This window comes from Mastigoproctus giganteus, chromosome 3, assembly GCF_048544385.1.
Source record: "Mastigoproctus giganteus isolate SK-2022 chromosome 3, ASM4854438v1, whole genome shotgun sequence".
Classification (NCBI taxonomy): Eukaryota; Metazoa; Arthropoda; class Arachnida; order Uropygi; family Thelyphonidae; genus Mastigoproctus; species Mastigoproctus giganteus.
The window spans coordinates 190,088,053-190,103,546 of NC_143577.1; the positions used below are offsets into that span (position 1 = coordinate 190,088,053).

A 15,494-nucleotide genomic window follows, 5' to 3' on the forward strand; every position below is an offset into this window, starting at 1 on the left:
CTCCCCTTCCGTACAGAATTCCTCATGCGTGAATGTAGATGCAAAATACTCATTCAGTTTGTCAGCTATCTGAGCAGGATCATCAGCAGTCGAACCACCAACATCAAGTGGACCAATCTGATTTTTCCCCTTCCTTCTAGAGTTTACATAAGTAAAGAAGACTTTCTTGTTTTTTTTTTTTTTTGCATCCTTTGCCAAGGATTTCTCTTAATCAGCCTTCGCTTGCCTAGCCTCCTTTGTGACTTGATTACAGACTACCATATATCTTCCATGGCTTTTGTGTCATCTGATAATTAATATGCATCCACGAAATTTTCTACTGTGCCACGATCTTCATTAATTCATCTGACATTCATTTAGGTCTAAATCTTGAACAGTATTTCTTAGTTGGTATGAAAAGCCTTGTAGCTTCCAAGATTAATTCCTTGAAAGCACTGAATCCCATTGTATAGAATTTAAAAACTGTCTCAGACTACTGTAGTCACCTTTACGAAAACAAAAACCCTCCCTTTACACTTAATGGTAGTTACATCTTTAGTAAATCGCACATCAGTACACTGTGATCACTGCCACCCACTGGTTCCTTTATCTGCAAATTCTTAATGCACGAATAATCACTGCTGATAATCAGATCAAGAGTATTACTCCCTCTGATTGCCCCTCGAGCATGTTGCTGTAGAAAACAATCCACAAAAGTTTTGCTAGCGTGCTAGTGACCAACCCACAAGTTCCAGTCAATATCTGGAAAGTTAAAATCCTGCTGCTCAAAACATCGGTTAAAATTATTCGTATGCAATTGAAAGACTTATTTTTTAATCTGTTTTCCTTTCTTTAAAATTTATCTTTAGAAAAATTGGAATCCTTTCTCATTTTCAGAGCAAATACTACCTAAAAATTGAGAACTTTAGTCCCGAATTGGATTTTGATTGTCCCGGATTGTAAGCTTTAAAATGGCCATCACCATCTGATGGCCATCTGATGGTTAGACTCTTAGCTAACCACTGGTGCCTTAAAAATTATTCCTGTGTAATAATGGCCTGGATACTTCCGTCTTTTGCACTTCACTAATTGTTTCAAATTTTATGGAATCCTAATTTTATCGAAATAAACATCCAGAATTCATTAGAAGAATATATATTTTTTATCTTGAATAAAAAAAATATTGTATTCAATCAATTTGAAGAAATTACACAATATTTTCTATCTCTTCCAATATAATTGCGAAATACTTGCAGTGGACAATTTGGCTTACCATGGTATGACTCACCTTTTATTAACATTTTTTCGAACAGTGGATGGCATATTCGCCAGATGAGTGAAAGCTCAAAACCCGTTTTTATCCCATAAAGATGGGAGGCTAGTAGTACTTCTCTCAAACTTCCATACATTTTTTTAATAAAAATATGCCCTTTTCTAAGTTACTGTGTTATGAAACTTAAAATTATGATTTTTGAGTTCTGTCAGTATTCTTGAGGAGGATCGATATAACTGCTACTGTTTTTTAAATATCTTATATCTCTAACATCATTTCCTTCTCATGAAACGTATTTTGTGTTCGAGTGGAGACGACACAGATTCAGTTTCCTCGGGTGACAGCTTCACTCCTTCTTGGAGGCTAATCACAAATCTCTGGATTACTGCAGTTAGATAGAAATAACATATCTGCATTGCCGTAGTTTCTCCAGGGCATTTTCTCTTGCCTAATAAAGAAAAATATAAAACATAAGCACAGTAATGTCTATAATAAAAATTGCTTTGTGGAATTATAAATAATACATCATAAACTGCACATAAATTGAAGTGGGCATCGTTTATATTTCATATGATTATAAAGATTATGGTACAAAATATATCATAATAGTATGTTGAAATTTCTTGTAATTTTTTCATCATAAAATTACTATTATTATTAGACATTGCAATAAGTTTTGTATCATCACTCCACCGTGATGATACAAAACTCTTGAAAATGACCAGAAATAAGTATAGTCGAACAGATAACTATATTGAGTCAGTTTGATGGAATATAAAGATTCGGAAAAAAATTAGTGCAGGAGTATACTATAGATTATAAAAAGCCCAAGTCTATAGACCAAGTATGCCTGCCTTATTATGGGAGAATTAATTTTCCACAGATTCAATGAATCTTGTGTGTGAAATCACTTAAGTAGTAGCGTGACATATCCAGAGAGCCCTCGTGGGTAACACAGTTCGTACGATCGCCATCCTCCCCACACCGGGTAGAAAGGACCCGAGTTCTAATTCCGTTGATGACAGGAGGAATTTTCACACCGTGGCTGGGTTAGTCACTGCCAGCCGAAGGTAGCATGGTTTTCTCTCCCGGAAATTCGGGTTTTTCGTCCATCAAACAGAAAATTGACCTCAGAATACATGAAATTTACAGACAAAGACACGAAGCAACATGGCCTTATTTGCCGATGCTCCTAAAACTTAATAACTACGACAAGTCCGGATGTGCTGGAACCCACTTTCTAGAGAGTGTGTCAAAAATCACGCAACCCAAATCATAAGTGTTAATTTATTGCTGACACCTTGATGAAATTTGATTTAAACTGCTAAAATTACAGTACTGGTCATCCCTGGATGTCCAACAGTTGCATATGCTCACTTTCATTCACTGTCCAATAATGTTTTGTTTACAAAGAACTCCCATTTTTCCAGGCACAGTACAAGTTCATAATTTCACATCCAAGATCCCTGTGATTTTATCTTTAGGATTATTTAATAGGAGTGGTACTCTATACACCAGAAACCTTCATAAATTGTAAGGATTAAGAGTCAATATGGAATCAGAAATTTTAACGATAACTGTTCAAACACTACGTAAAGTATCATGAAATGTGGTGGAAATAATTTTTAATTATATTTGGAAATGAGGACACTGGTATCATTATTGTTATCTTTAATATGATTATGTTTATAATAATAATAGAAATACAAAGTATTGTAACCGCTGTTGTAATTATAATTATAATTGAAATAAAACTGAAAATATATTATGGAATGCATTTCTTTTCAATCAACCTGTAGAAAGCAATGGGTCACGCCTTGAAGACATTTATAACAGACATGGACCTATTGGAGAGTACAAAAGAAAGTGTCATATTAGGGCCACATAAGCGACAATTTTTTAGCGTAATACAGACGGGTAAATCTTCATCTGTCTATGCGTATTATGTCTGTAAATTGCGCGTTCTTTGGTCGGTTTACTTGTTTTTTAGACGGAAAACTTAGAATTTATGTGAGGAAAGAACTTGCTGTCCTCATCTGAAACCAATTTAGTCACGGGGTTATAAAAGTTCCTCGCGTGGATGAAGGAATTCAAATTCAGGCCTTTTCTCACTCGGGGGTGAAGAAAGTGATTATAACCACACTATTACCAGCGAAGAGAAGACTATTGGATAGTACAAAGCAACAAGATTGGTTAAGAACACAGGAGCAACTAGTTGCTGATTTCAGCTTTTAAAATGAATTGAGTAAACTAAACGTTAAGATCAACATTCATTCGACATATACCAAAAGGTGCATAATTTTAAATTGGAATGGCATAGTTATATACAACAGATATCCGAGAATTTTTCTTTAGTCAAAGAATGGTTGAATATTGGAATAAACTCTCATCTATTCTTGTGCAGGTTGGAAGTTTATCTGCATTTAAAGAAACGTTGGACATATTTTGCCAATATTAATACTAATACTTACCTCTAGTAAATGGCATGAAGGCATCGAATCTTAGCACATCCTTTCCATCCTCGGTGAGAAAACGCTCGGGACGAAACTTCTCTGGGCTGTTCCACACTTCAGGATTGTTGTGAGAAGCCCATAGATTTGGAATAATGGAAGTTCCTTTCGGAATAAAGTACCCTCCAAGATAACAATCTGATACGGCACTGCACGAAAGTAATTGAATATATTCATTAGATGGTGATAATAAAGCCCGAATATAGATAACTCTTTATCTTTAGCTTAGCAAAACATTAAAATTAGCCATTTAGTTATGTCAGGATCGGACTGGTAGGCAGGTAGCTTAAAGCCTCCAATAAGCAAAGTGGGGGTATTGCACCGGTTGATGAGAGTCATCAACCGGTGAAAAACCGCGTGTCTATTGATATTACAATTTATAGTCATCTATAGCTTGCATAGAAATACTCACACTCTGAAATCACTCAAAGGAATAACTGTTTTCCATCGCTGACTTTCATTGATTGCTGCCATCGTGTAGGGAATATTCCTCCTGTCTTCCCAATACACCTGCCGCGCATTTCCCGTCACAGCTATCAATTCATTGTATATACGATCTTGGACTTCAGGATAAGTGGCCATGCTGAATATTAGCCACTGAACAGTCATTAATGTCGTCTCTCCACCTGCATAAATAATACTCTGGCTGTCTGCGACTACCATCGGAACTGAAAAGATATGTGAGAAACTCGGAATAAAATATGTCTTTTAAAGTTATTACTAAGTTATTCTTTAAAAACAACTGTAACGAAGTACAAGGCTTGTAAAGTGTATATTGAAAGATTTTTCTTGTTTATTTAATAGAAGCTTTATTATGAAAACAGGCAAACGAGAAACATGCGAGGGTCGTTTAAAAAGATCGTAGGCTCACTATGAAAGGGCAGTGATCTGTTAAAAAAAACTCTGTACTTAATGCATAGCACTTCAAATAGTAACCTATTAAGTTTCATGCCCGTTTCAAAAACGTATTTTTTTAAATTACATGACCAAAATCAGTCACTGTATTTGAGTCATCCAACCAATATTTGAGAAAAGAGGGACTAATGCCAAAAAAGGCAATTCACGAGGATATAGTTATACCATTGGGGAGGATGCTCATTCCTATTACATGGTTGAAATGTGAGCAGTGGAATTTAAATGAGGGAGGATGAGACTGGAAGACAATTCATGCCGTGGAGGACCTGCAACATCCTCCAGAAGCTGTTGACAGTGTATATGACATAGTGATGGGGTGATCGACGAATGGTAGTTCGGTACATTTCCAGCGTCTCGGGAATGTCTTCTAAATATGTTGTATCGCATAATAACAGAGGATTTTGTTATGAAAGAGGTATCAACGCGATGGTACTCAAGTTTTAACAGCATATCAAAATTCACTTTTTTTATATCACCTTATTTTATTATGATTTATTAGCATTCGTGTTCATGGGATGATTTGTCTCTTGCATGAACAGAATAACCAGGAACAACTCACTAATAAATTCTTCCCTCCCCCTACTCTTGAAATCGGTTAACTCAGCCCCGATTGAAGAGGGGACTCAGAATTCCTTCAGTCTTCAAGAGAAATCGAATACTGACCCCTCCAAATGAGTGACAAATATGTCACGAGGGCCAGTATATCTCATCCTAAATCTTCAACTCCAATTGTGACGTTTGCTATATACATTTACTTCTGATCGTTGAGAAAGAATGCAATCCATACATCTGTGTATTTACCCGTGTCCTAAACAGATGGTGAATAACTGTTTACTGCTTGAAGAAGTGACTGGCATATTTTCAACGGAGACGAAATCTATGCCAGTCACTGTTGCTTTTCTTTAGAATGAGAATTGGATGATAATATTCTCTTAGATACAGTTGTTTATATATTTTGTGTTAGCGAATTTTATGTCATTTTTTTATCTAATACCACTAGTGTTAATATGGGTCTGTAAATGCTGAAGTTGTTTTTATAACCTTTGCTGCAAATTTCATTTCGTATTCATTTATGAAAGAAACGTTCTGATATGTATGTTAGGTTTAATATGAGTTAGGTAGATTTTTTTTGTCATTATTAAGGATTGAATTCACTCTTTGAACTTGAAATTATATAATAAACTCCTCAGTTCAATCATGGTGTATATCATATACGATATTTTGGTCCTGCTTATTTGCTTTTCTTGCTATCTTTAAAAACAATCAGGATAATATTATAACTTTTACAATATGACAAATGTGTTTAAATTTCCAGATCCAGTAATGTATATGATCATTTCAATAACTTACCAAGCGGACAGACCTCTCTCTTCCAAACCAGTCCGAACACATGTTGCAACCATCGGCATCCATTTACGAGCAGTACTATTCAACTTCAAACTCGTGGAACCAATTTTCCTTCTTCTTCCTTATTGATTCCTTCAAATTCCGTGTTCTGGAACAACCGCCCTTCCCATGTATTTTTTGAAAAACTCAATATGTACAGAAATTCAAGTTTAATGTCAACAAGTATCTTCTTTCATCTTATCCTTCAACCCACGCATGGTACTAAGTACTATAGTTTCGAATACCTATCGTGTTAGGGCTTTCATTAAAAAAATAAAGAATTAAAAGTTCCCACCACAGTCGTGCTTGTCGTTGCCACCCATCCCTCATTTAGTGGATCATCCTGGTTTTCAAAATTTGTCCTATATCCCACATTGTTCCCAAAATGTTCTGCTTGTGACCATATTCTCTATTTTCTCCACTACGAAACTGTGGGAAACGAATATACAAAGAGAGTTGTATAATCAATCCGTTCAATCTCTGAAAACCAATAATTCACCTCACACTAGCTAATTAGATCATTGAAGCCTTTAAGACACTATTCCACTCGTTGCCTAGATTTGAACCAAAATTGTTCTAAACGAGTTCACAGTGATGAAATCACTGAACTATAATGAAAGCCTTTCATCATTGAACAGAATCGCTTGTATGAGTTGATAACATTTTATGGTAAGAATTTATAAAAGAAAGAAAGCTGAATAGTTCATTTTGAGTTAAGGCGTAAAATGACAGTACATCTACACACCGACGATAACAAAGAATCATTCGTAAATCATTTATAATTAATTGTAAAAAAGTTCAATTGAAAAGTTATTATTAAAATAGGGATCTTACTTGAAAGCCAGGTATGCCTGTTCTTTTTCGCCTTTTTCACCTCTTCGAGGTATGCGGTTATGAAAGTAGATTCGTCCTCTGTGTCTAGACTCTCCCAACGCTTATAAACTTCCTTCCTAAAATATAAACAATATACTAAGAATCTAGGATAACTAATATACGATATTTCGTATATAAGACCAACTATAAAGACGTGATTAAGCAATTATTTTAAACACTGCATTATTTTTATGTAACACGTGGTGTCTCAATCGCTGTGTTTAGTATTTATAGCATTTTAAAGATATAACGTAATATTTCAGCTTCATGTACACCAAAAAAAGAAAGATACGTGCAAAAATTTAAATTTTAGAAATCAAAATGTTCAAAATGAAATTATGATTTTTATTAAACCATTTGGAAAATGAAATTTAAATTTATATTCTTGAATTTTCTAGCCGCCGTTAGAAAATTGCTATCAAATTCAGTTATTCAAACGCCTTTTATTTTCTTTCAAGAAGATAATTTAAATTATAACCAAAGGGCAGAAAAGCATAACAGATAACTTTTTTAAATGTATAAATCGATAATAATTCCGAATTCCCTGATTTTTAAATAAGAAAAATATAATCTAATTAATCTCAGGCGAGAATTAGATAACTTTTTTTTCAAAAAAAAGTTGTATTTTTCATCCAGAAAAACCCACCATAAAAAAAGCAACTTTCACACACGATATACTGGATCTGTAATAAAATTTACTGCAGTAATTATTATCTTCAACGTTTATCTTGACAATCGAAAACGAATTTACTTTGTTTCTCCACCAGTAATGTTTCAGGCTTCCTAGAGATATTCAAAATAATGCGTAAAATCATTAATTTGATTATAAGTTAAATTTTGCAAAAGATAAACTCGTTAACTTACTCGAAATAATCATATAACTTTTGATACGTGTTACGATATCTACAGTATGGCGAAAGGTTCATAAACCTAAGGATTTTCCATAACCATGGAATGTAGCCTAATGTCATGATCTCGCCAAAGAATTCAAGAAAAGATTCTTGGATCCTTTCTAAGCAGTTATTGATGTCTTCTTCCTCGCTTACCCTCCTGCCAAAGATCATACGCCACAGCATATTGTAAATAACTTTTCGAATAGGCTTGCTGAAGTTACTAGGTTCTCCTCCATAACTATCGTACTCTAGTAGAAGTTCATGGATTTCCTCCTAGGATAAAAAATATAGTTAAAAAACCATTACTGAGAATAACATATTTAGAAATTTAATACTTTATTTCAAACGTCTTCAAATGAATTTAAAATGAAACCATTTTTGAAATAATGCATTATTCAAATCCTATGGAACTGCATTTGTACAAATATATTTCGATGAGAGCAAAACCTTAACTTGGTATTTATGATAAAGCTAACCTGTAATTGTTCTTCAAAGAAAGATTTTCCCAACCCAGCAGTCTTAAACGCGGAGACAAAAGTTTTTCTTTCTTCATCCCACATTTTTCCATTTTTCGAAAACACGCCTGCAAAACAAACAAAAACTCAACATGAGGCATTTGATTAGTAAGAAACATTTCTCTGCTTCATGCAAACAATATGGCTAATTTCAGAGTGTATTCACTCTTCAAAAGGATAATTAGGAATACTTTAATTTCTAGAACCTTATTTTCATTATCCATAGTTTATTAGAACTCAACTTTATTTCTTTGTGAATATCAAAGTAAATCTCGTTATCTGTAATTGAGCATGCTGTCTGTAACTGGACAATCGTGAGGCATCGTATTATGCTCCCAGGCATCTCAATTACAGAAGCAATTCGGTAGGAACTGTATTCGTGGAATGTGGGGTCAGGAATGAAGACTATTAATGGAACATCTCTAGAAGACCATTAATGGAACAACTCAGGAGAAAAATAATGAATAACATGGAAAATTAACTTACCACTTCCACCAGGAAGAATATCGTGAGGCATAATGGGTCTGTCAATAAAATTTCGGCTCTCGAACACCTCCTTCAGAGCATTCTGTTCCCCAACAACAACAGCATTATAGGAACCGTACTGGATGCTATCAAAATAAAAAAAAGGACCAGATTTTTTCCTTAAGACAATGCACAAATAACAACTGATTGATTGCCATTGAACAAAATGTTATTTTCAATATATAAACCAGGGGTGGCCAAGCTTTTCCTGCAGTATACCACATGTCATGTTGGATATGCGTCGGGTAACTAGGGACGGCTCCAGAAACAAGCAGAATAAATAAACCTTATTGATCCGCATCTGGCACTTTTTTGATGACCATGTTCTGATCATGTCTGACGCCTTTATTGTTATGTTATAAATTTTTGATGACCTAACCAGATTATTAACAATTTATAACATGATCAACACAAAAAATCTGTTTAAATTCTGTGCAGAAAGTGACACAAAGATACCAAGATCGTCACTTTCAGTGACGATCTTAATATCGAGGACATTGATGTTCTGGAAATTAAATATAATGGGCTTGTTGTATAATGATGAACTTATTGTAATTCAAACTCCAAAGTATTTCCTCGGTCTTCCAGTTCTGTGAAGCTTATACTTATCAGTTAAAAATTTTCGAAGAGGTTTCAAATGATCGTGTTTAAAACTGTACATCAAACACAATGGTCTTGTAAACTGACAGCTCAAAAACAAACTGAATCTAAAAAGAGGCTGGAAAATATCTAATATAATTACACATCAGATATTTTCAAGACAAACAAAACTATTTTATGCAGAACCTAAGCTTAACTATGGCTGTGATTATCTTAGAAAGGGGTTCATAGGTTTAAAAACGAAATAGTGTCAATCTGTCAGTGTGATGAAAAAGTTTAGCCAACTTGAAAATAATTGATTGTTAAGAATTTGAGAAGTGAGTGATCGGTGAAAAGACTTGAACTTGTGATTCTTTGAGTCGAGCAGGTATTGGACTGAAAGAATCAAAGGACAAGGCATTTGAATGTGGCAGGGACGCGTAGGTGTAAATAACTAGATTGGCAAAGGCATGAATCCCAGAGTTTTTGAAGGTGTGGAAATTTACCTAGCATCTATCGCATCAATGAATGAAATCTGCCTGCCTGTGAAGCTTATGGTGAATTATTTCAAAAGTATTTTGTCCCAGAAGCTTGAATGCGCTGTATTGGAAGAGAAATTTTTCTTTTCTTATGCAATTTTTCGACACATTTCTTTAAAATGTAATGGAAAACAACGCATACCTTCTTATAATGGCTCAAGTGCTAATGCTGATCGGAACTACCTCTATGATTTCTTGGTGCTGATAATCCATAGGAGGAGATGATGCGAAAAATATCAATACCCCTGCATCTAATAATAGACTCATATTCTTATCCATCCGTATTCATTCTTTTGTTGGAAGTCCATAAGAATGAATGGATGGTATGGGTGCTCCAATTGTTCATCAACGCTCAGCTGAAGAGATTGACAAGAAATCCAAGTAATGATAAAAACAAGTGATAATAAAGGGCACAAAGGTGAAGGAAGTAAATGAAGAGAAAATATCTAATTATGGGTGTATTCATTAACTAGCTGGGTTAATATCAGCATCTAAAATTTTATACTTTCCTAAATATAGTTATTATGAAATATTAAATATCAATATAATTATATTATAATAAATATTTTATTTAATTATTTTTATTTTATTCTATTCTTAATTTAATTTAATTTATTTTATTCTATTCTTAATTTAATTTAATTTAATTTATTTTATTCTATTCTTAATTTAATTTATTTTATTCTATTCTTAATTTAATTCATTTTATTCTATTCTTAATTTAATTCATTTTATTCTATTCTTAATTTAATTCATTTTATTACTAGTTTTTTTTTTAATTTTTATTATCTTTTTATTATTTATATTTTTATCCTGCTTTTTCACTCGTGCAGGTGCGGGATCTTCTGCTGATACCATTGATGGGGCCGAGGCTCCATTTTTTTCAAAAAAATTCAAACAGTTATCTGATAATGACTCTTGTTATACCTTATAATGTTATACCTTATATGGGCAAATAATATTGTAAATAATTGTTGGACATTGTAAAATATGAAACAAATACTGCAGAGATAAATTAAAAAAAGGGTGGCGTACGAAAATATAAATATAATGTCACGATTTTCCATCTGGAGTACTTCATTCATATTTTAATCGTATTCAACTTTTAAAGCCTTATTTAGAAGTCACATATGTATAAATAGACAAATAAATTTAAATAAATTAATGAGAGTTAATATGAAACATTATAGTAAAAAGTCGACGAAAACTTGTCCACTTTTAATTTATCGATTTATTTAAATTATTTGCAGAAAGTTTAGAATGCATGTTCACCTTTGAAATGCACAAAATGAGAACCTGTTTTCTCATGTTGTTTGAAAGAATCATTGTCTCTTATAGAAATATTTTAAAGGATCATAAAATATATTAATTTCAGTACTCACCTAATGATATGTCCATATTTCTTCGAAAGGCGATTAATGGTCAGATGAGCTTCCTTCCCCAAAAAAGGAAGATATCCGACTATAGGTAAATTTAGGGGACCAGGGGGAAGGTTTCTACGCTTTTTAAATATTTTTTGTAACAGTACCACTACCAGTAATGCACCAACAGTTAACAGCAAAACACTTGTAGATATTCCCAGTATTTTCTCCATGATTCGTCAAAAAATACTGTCAGAAACTCTCCCGCATAATAGCAGCAGGCGTCGATTTCGTGGGTGACACTTGAATTTGAAACGCTGTGCTGTTTGTCAGTGTCCTTCCGTGCATCCTGACAGTGCCAGTTGCGCAACGCACTTGACTACGCTCTCCCAACCACTTCAGACAGAAAGAATCAATAAAAAACAGAAGGCCATTTGCAATGACGTAATTCTTTTCACTCGCTCTTAACGCAGATTGTTTTCAGTTACCAGTACAGTACCCCTATACGACCACGCATCATATCATAGAACACTTGTAAGCGAACTAGTAGAAACGGCTAACCTGCGCCATTATTCATCCGGTAAGCAGCGCCCTCTGTGGATGGATATAAACATCAACCTTTTAAGTTAAAAATAATACTTCCAAGTTCTTAATATTCTTTTAGCAGCATGGGGCGCGGGTATCTTTCTTTTATGAGCTCAGACATATTTCTTAAAGAATTGCAGATTATTCTCAGATGTTTCTTGTTACTTCCCGTACGACTTTTTCAATGAACTCTTGTAATTCTATCATTAAGAAATTAAAAGCGGATTTTCACTCCACGCAGATTTATGTGCTCATTATTTCACCAATTTCCCGTCCTTAATGTTTAAAAGTTTAAAAAATATTGCAGTGTTTTTAAAAATATGACTGCCTTCAATCTTCGCTGCATACCAACCAGCTCTCAACCAGCTTTTTATAAATGTCAAGTGATATGTTCTTCCGCTCGGCCTTTAACGCAGTCACCAGTTCGGCCTTGTTCTTTGGGCGATCTCGACGTGCACGTACCCGACGATCCATACATCCCAAAGATGTTCGATAGGGTTCAGATCAGGATAGATCATGGCGCGATGTCTTGTTGATACAGGTATGGGCACATCCCGAACTATTTCCATAATACTGGAAGTGCATAATTGTCCAGGTTGTCCTGGTATTACAACATTCGTGGTTTTGTCGATAACGACTAATGGGCCCAAGCCAAACCATGAAAGAAGCCCCATGCCATGACACTGCCTCCATCAAACTTCATTGTTGGGAGGATACAATCAGGAAGGAACTGTTCCCCTGGCATTCACCACACCCAGAAACGGCCATCAGACTGGTAGAGTGTTAACCTCGACTCTTATGTCCATAGATGTTTTTCACTGATTTACAGTCCAGGATTCGAGCTCCTTACATCATGTTAATCTTCGTCTAGCCTTTGTTGAGATGATCAAATCTATTGAACTGTTCAGGTAATTTTGTTGAACGTCTCATCTTGCGTGCCCACTTTTTCAATTGTCTGTTCGAAGCCCAGTGTGCATATTTATAGCAGGTTCTGTGACATATTGAATGCATAGGACATGTTTCCCCATCCATGGAGGGGTGTCCGGATATTAATGATAGGGCAGTGTATTTTGGTGCGGATATGTAACATTTTTCTAATAATTTGAACATTTATATAAACGCACGAAAAATTATAGTTCATAAGGTGCGCACTTTTTTTTTTTTTGGACGTTAAATATTTTAATGAATAAACAGAAAAACTTGAACATCGAGTCCTAATTAAATATCTTAACAAAAGGAGTTATTGAGGATGAATATTCATGAACGTTCATGAACACATTATGAGAATTTAACTCATCATATGCAACTGTCAAAAGTTGTGTGAATGAATTATACGTGGCAGAACTAACATCGAAGACGAATTCACATTGGACATTTATCAACAGCAACTACTCTTGAAAATATCAATGAAGACATGGTGATAGATGATGGGTCCAGTAATTGTTAGAGAAATAATTTATGCTAGCGGCATCTCCAATGCACGAATGTCAAATAAAGTAGGTGGACAAAATTTTCTGCACGATGGGTCCCTTTCCTTTTGACATTCTCTTACATTCCACGCTCTCTATTCAAAACTTAAAAATAACTTTCTGCTCAATTTCAGGCAGGTCGTGAAATCTTTCTGGCTCTATGCCACTATGAGCTGAACATGGCTTCACGACCAGTCAGAGTCCAAACCGCCAACAAGACAATGGAAGTATCTTTCACCACCTCCAGAGAACGTCAAAACAGTTCCATCGATAGCCAACGTCATGGTATCTGCGCCATGAGATTCAAAAAAATCAAAAGGGTTGATGAACGATTATCATCCAAAAAGGTGTCTCAAAAATACACAGCATAACTTCAGGAGTGAGTTCCTCGTATGTAGACAATAAAAATATTTTATATCAACATAGTTCCAGAAATGCTTGGTTCCCGAATTATTAACCGGAATGTCTTATCTCCCGCAGGTGATTTCCTTCATCACAATGGGAAATCCACAGAATCTGGTGGTTTTCCATTCCGACCATGTACTCAAATCAGGAGCAAGCGGATATGCACTTTATGTACGGTTTGCCGGACGACAATGCTCTGAAGGCTCGTCGTTTGTACCACGAAAGGTTCCCAGAACGAAGATGTCCAGACAGGAAAACGTTTGAAGGTATCCATCGTCGCCTTTGTGAACATGGGACCTTTACACCTCGTGCTGCCGACAGAGAACGACCAAGATCTAGGACTCCTGAAGTAGAGTAGGAGATTTTGGATGTTTTGCATGCCACTCCTGGAATCAGCACACGCAGAATAGCAATGCAACTGGCTGTTCAACGTTCGACTATTTGGAGAGTGTTGAGAGAAATCACCAACTTTATCCTTACCATCTGCAACGGGTACAGGCCTTGTCACCAGCAGATTACCCTGCGCGAGTAATGTTCTGCCAGTGGTATTCAGGCAGAAGGTGGACATTTTTAACAATTACCATAAGGTGATGTGAACAGTTAAGTGTCATAGACAGACCTTCAAAACTCGGAAAACAAGCACTTCCGGAACTATGTTGATATAAAATATTTTTATTGTCTACATATAAGGAACTCATTCCTGAAGTTACGCCGTGTATTTTTGAGACACCCTGTATATTGTAGAAGGCATAACGAAGCAAAACCAATATGTCTGGGTTTTACAAACAACGCTTTCAATTCAAATTAAACAGTGGTTTCCAGATGAGCAGGTGCATTTTCATGCATAACGGAGCTTCTGTCAAAAGGCAAAGAAAGTAACCAAAGTATTACAAGAATTAAACCTGGAAACATCCAAACATGAATCCAATAGAAAATTTGTGGGCTATTGTGAAGAGAGAAATTTTAAAAAAATCAGAATTACAACAAACGTTGAGCTGTTCGAGAATCTGATTAAATCTGGCACCACAATGTAGAAATAAAAAAAAAAAAAAAACTGCTGTAAAAAATCATGTCGAAAGTATTTCAATAAGAATAGCAATGCTAATTTATAACAAGCGAATGCATACCAAGTAGTAATATGTTTTAAAGTATTGTATTTAAAAAGAAAATGCAGTATTAAAGTAAAAAAAGAATTATAAAGCATATATTTACTCTAATAAATTGGCTATCTCTATATATCTGGGAATGATGCAAGCTGAACGGTTAGCACACAAGAAAATTAAAGCCCGCCTACCTGAAAAATACCATTAGACACTAAGGAGCTTGTTAAACACAAGGGTGAATGGCTGGAAAATGGTCCCTTAGGATCAAAGATTGGATCAATGCCGAGATTGAGGATATTATGACGTCGATCAGGATAACAATGACCAAGAGCCGCCAACACCACCCAATATCTGCCATCAAGAGACTGACCATAGTGAAGAGTGGACACTATTGTGAAGAGTACCCTGTAGTGACAAATAACACCTGTCGACAATGCCACCTGGCTCCACAAACAATTCAGCACATCACCAAGTACGGTGACCAAGACCATCCTGCACCACAGACCACATCTGACCCTTTTCGAGAGGAAGGAAATGGATGCCCGCCTGATTGACATGGTGGTGCCCAACAGTAGCAATCTCCA

The 15,494-nt window shown here is 35.2% G+C and overlaps 1 protein-coding gene across 1 annotated transcript; it reads right to left on the reverse strand.

The window, feature by feature from the left end:
* Window positions 1-1,212: 1,212 nt before the first annotated feature.
* On the reverse strand, window positions 1,213-11,886 carry LOC150088505 (cytochrome P450 2J3-like). The gene is made up of 8 exons (XM_090369546.1): window positions 11,370-11,886; window positions 8,831-8,955; window positions 8,306-8,412; window positions 7,801-8,102; window positions 6,898-7,013; window positions 4,175-4,430; window positions 3,724-3,911; window positions 1,213-1,700 (listed from the first exon to the last, which is right to left on the reverse strand). The coding sequence occupies exons 1-8, from the start codon at window positions 11,579-11,581 to the stop codon at window positions 1,525-1,527; spliced, it is 1,482 nt and encodes a 493-aa protein (XP_090225672.1). The 5' UTR covers window positions 11,582-11,886; the 3' UTR covers window positions 1,213-1,524.
* Window positions 11,887-15,494: the final 3,608 nt, after the last annotated feature.

Coding starts and splice junctions, on each gene's coding strand:
- LOC150088505 (XM_090369546.1), bottom strand. CDS start 11,581: ATGGAGAAAATACTGGGAATATCTACAAGTGTTTTGCTGTTAACTGTT. Junction 8,413..8,830: donor TATTCTTCCTGGTGGAAGTG/GTAAGTTAATTT, acceptor TTTGTTTTGCAG/GCGTGTTTTCGAAAAATGGA. Junction 7,014..7,800: donor AAGTTATATGATTATTTCGA/GTAAGTTAACGA, acceptor TTTATATTTTAG/GAAGGAAGTTTATAAGCGTT.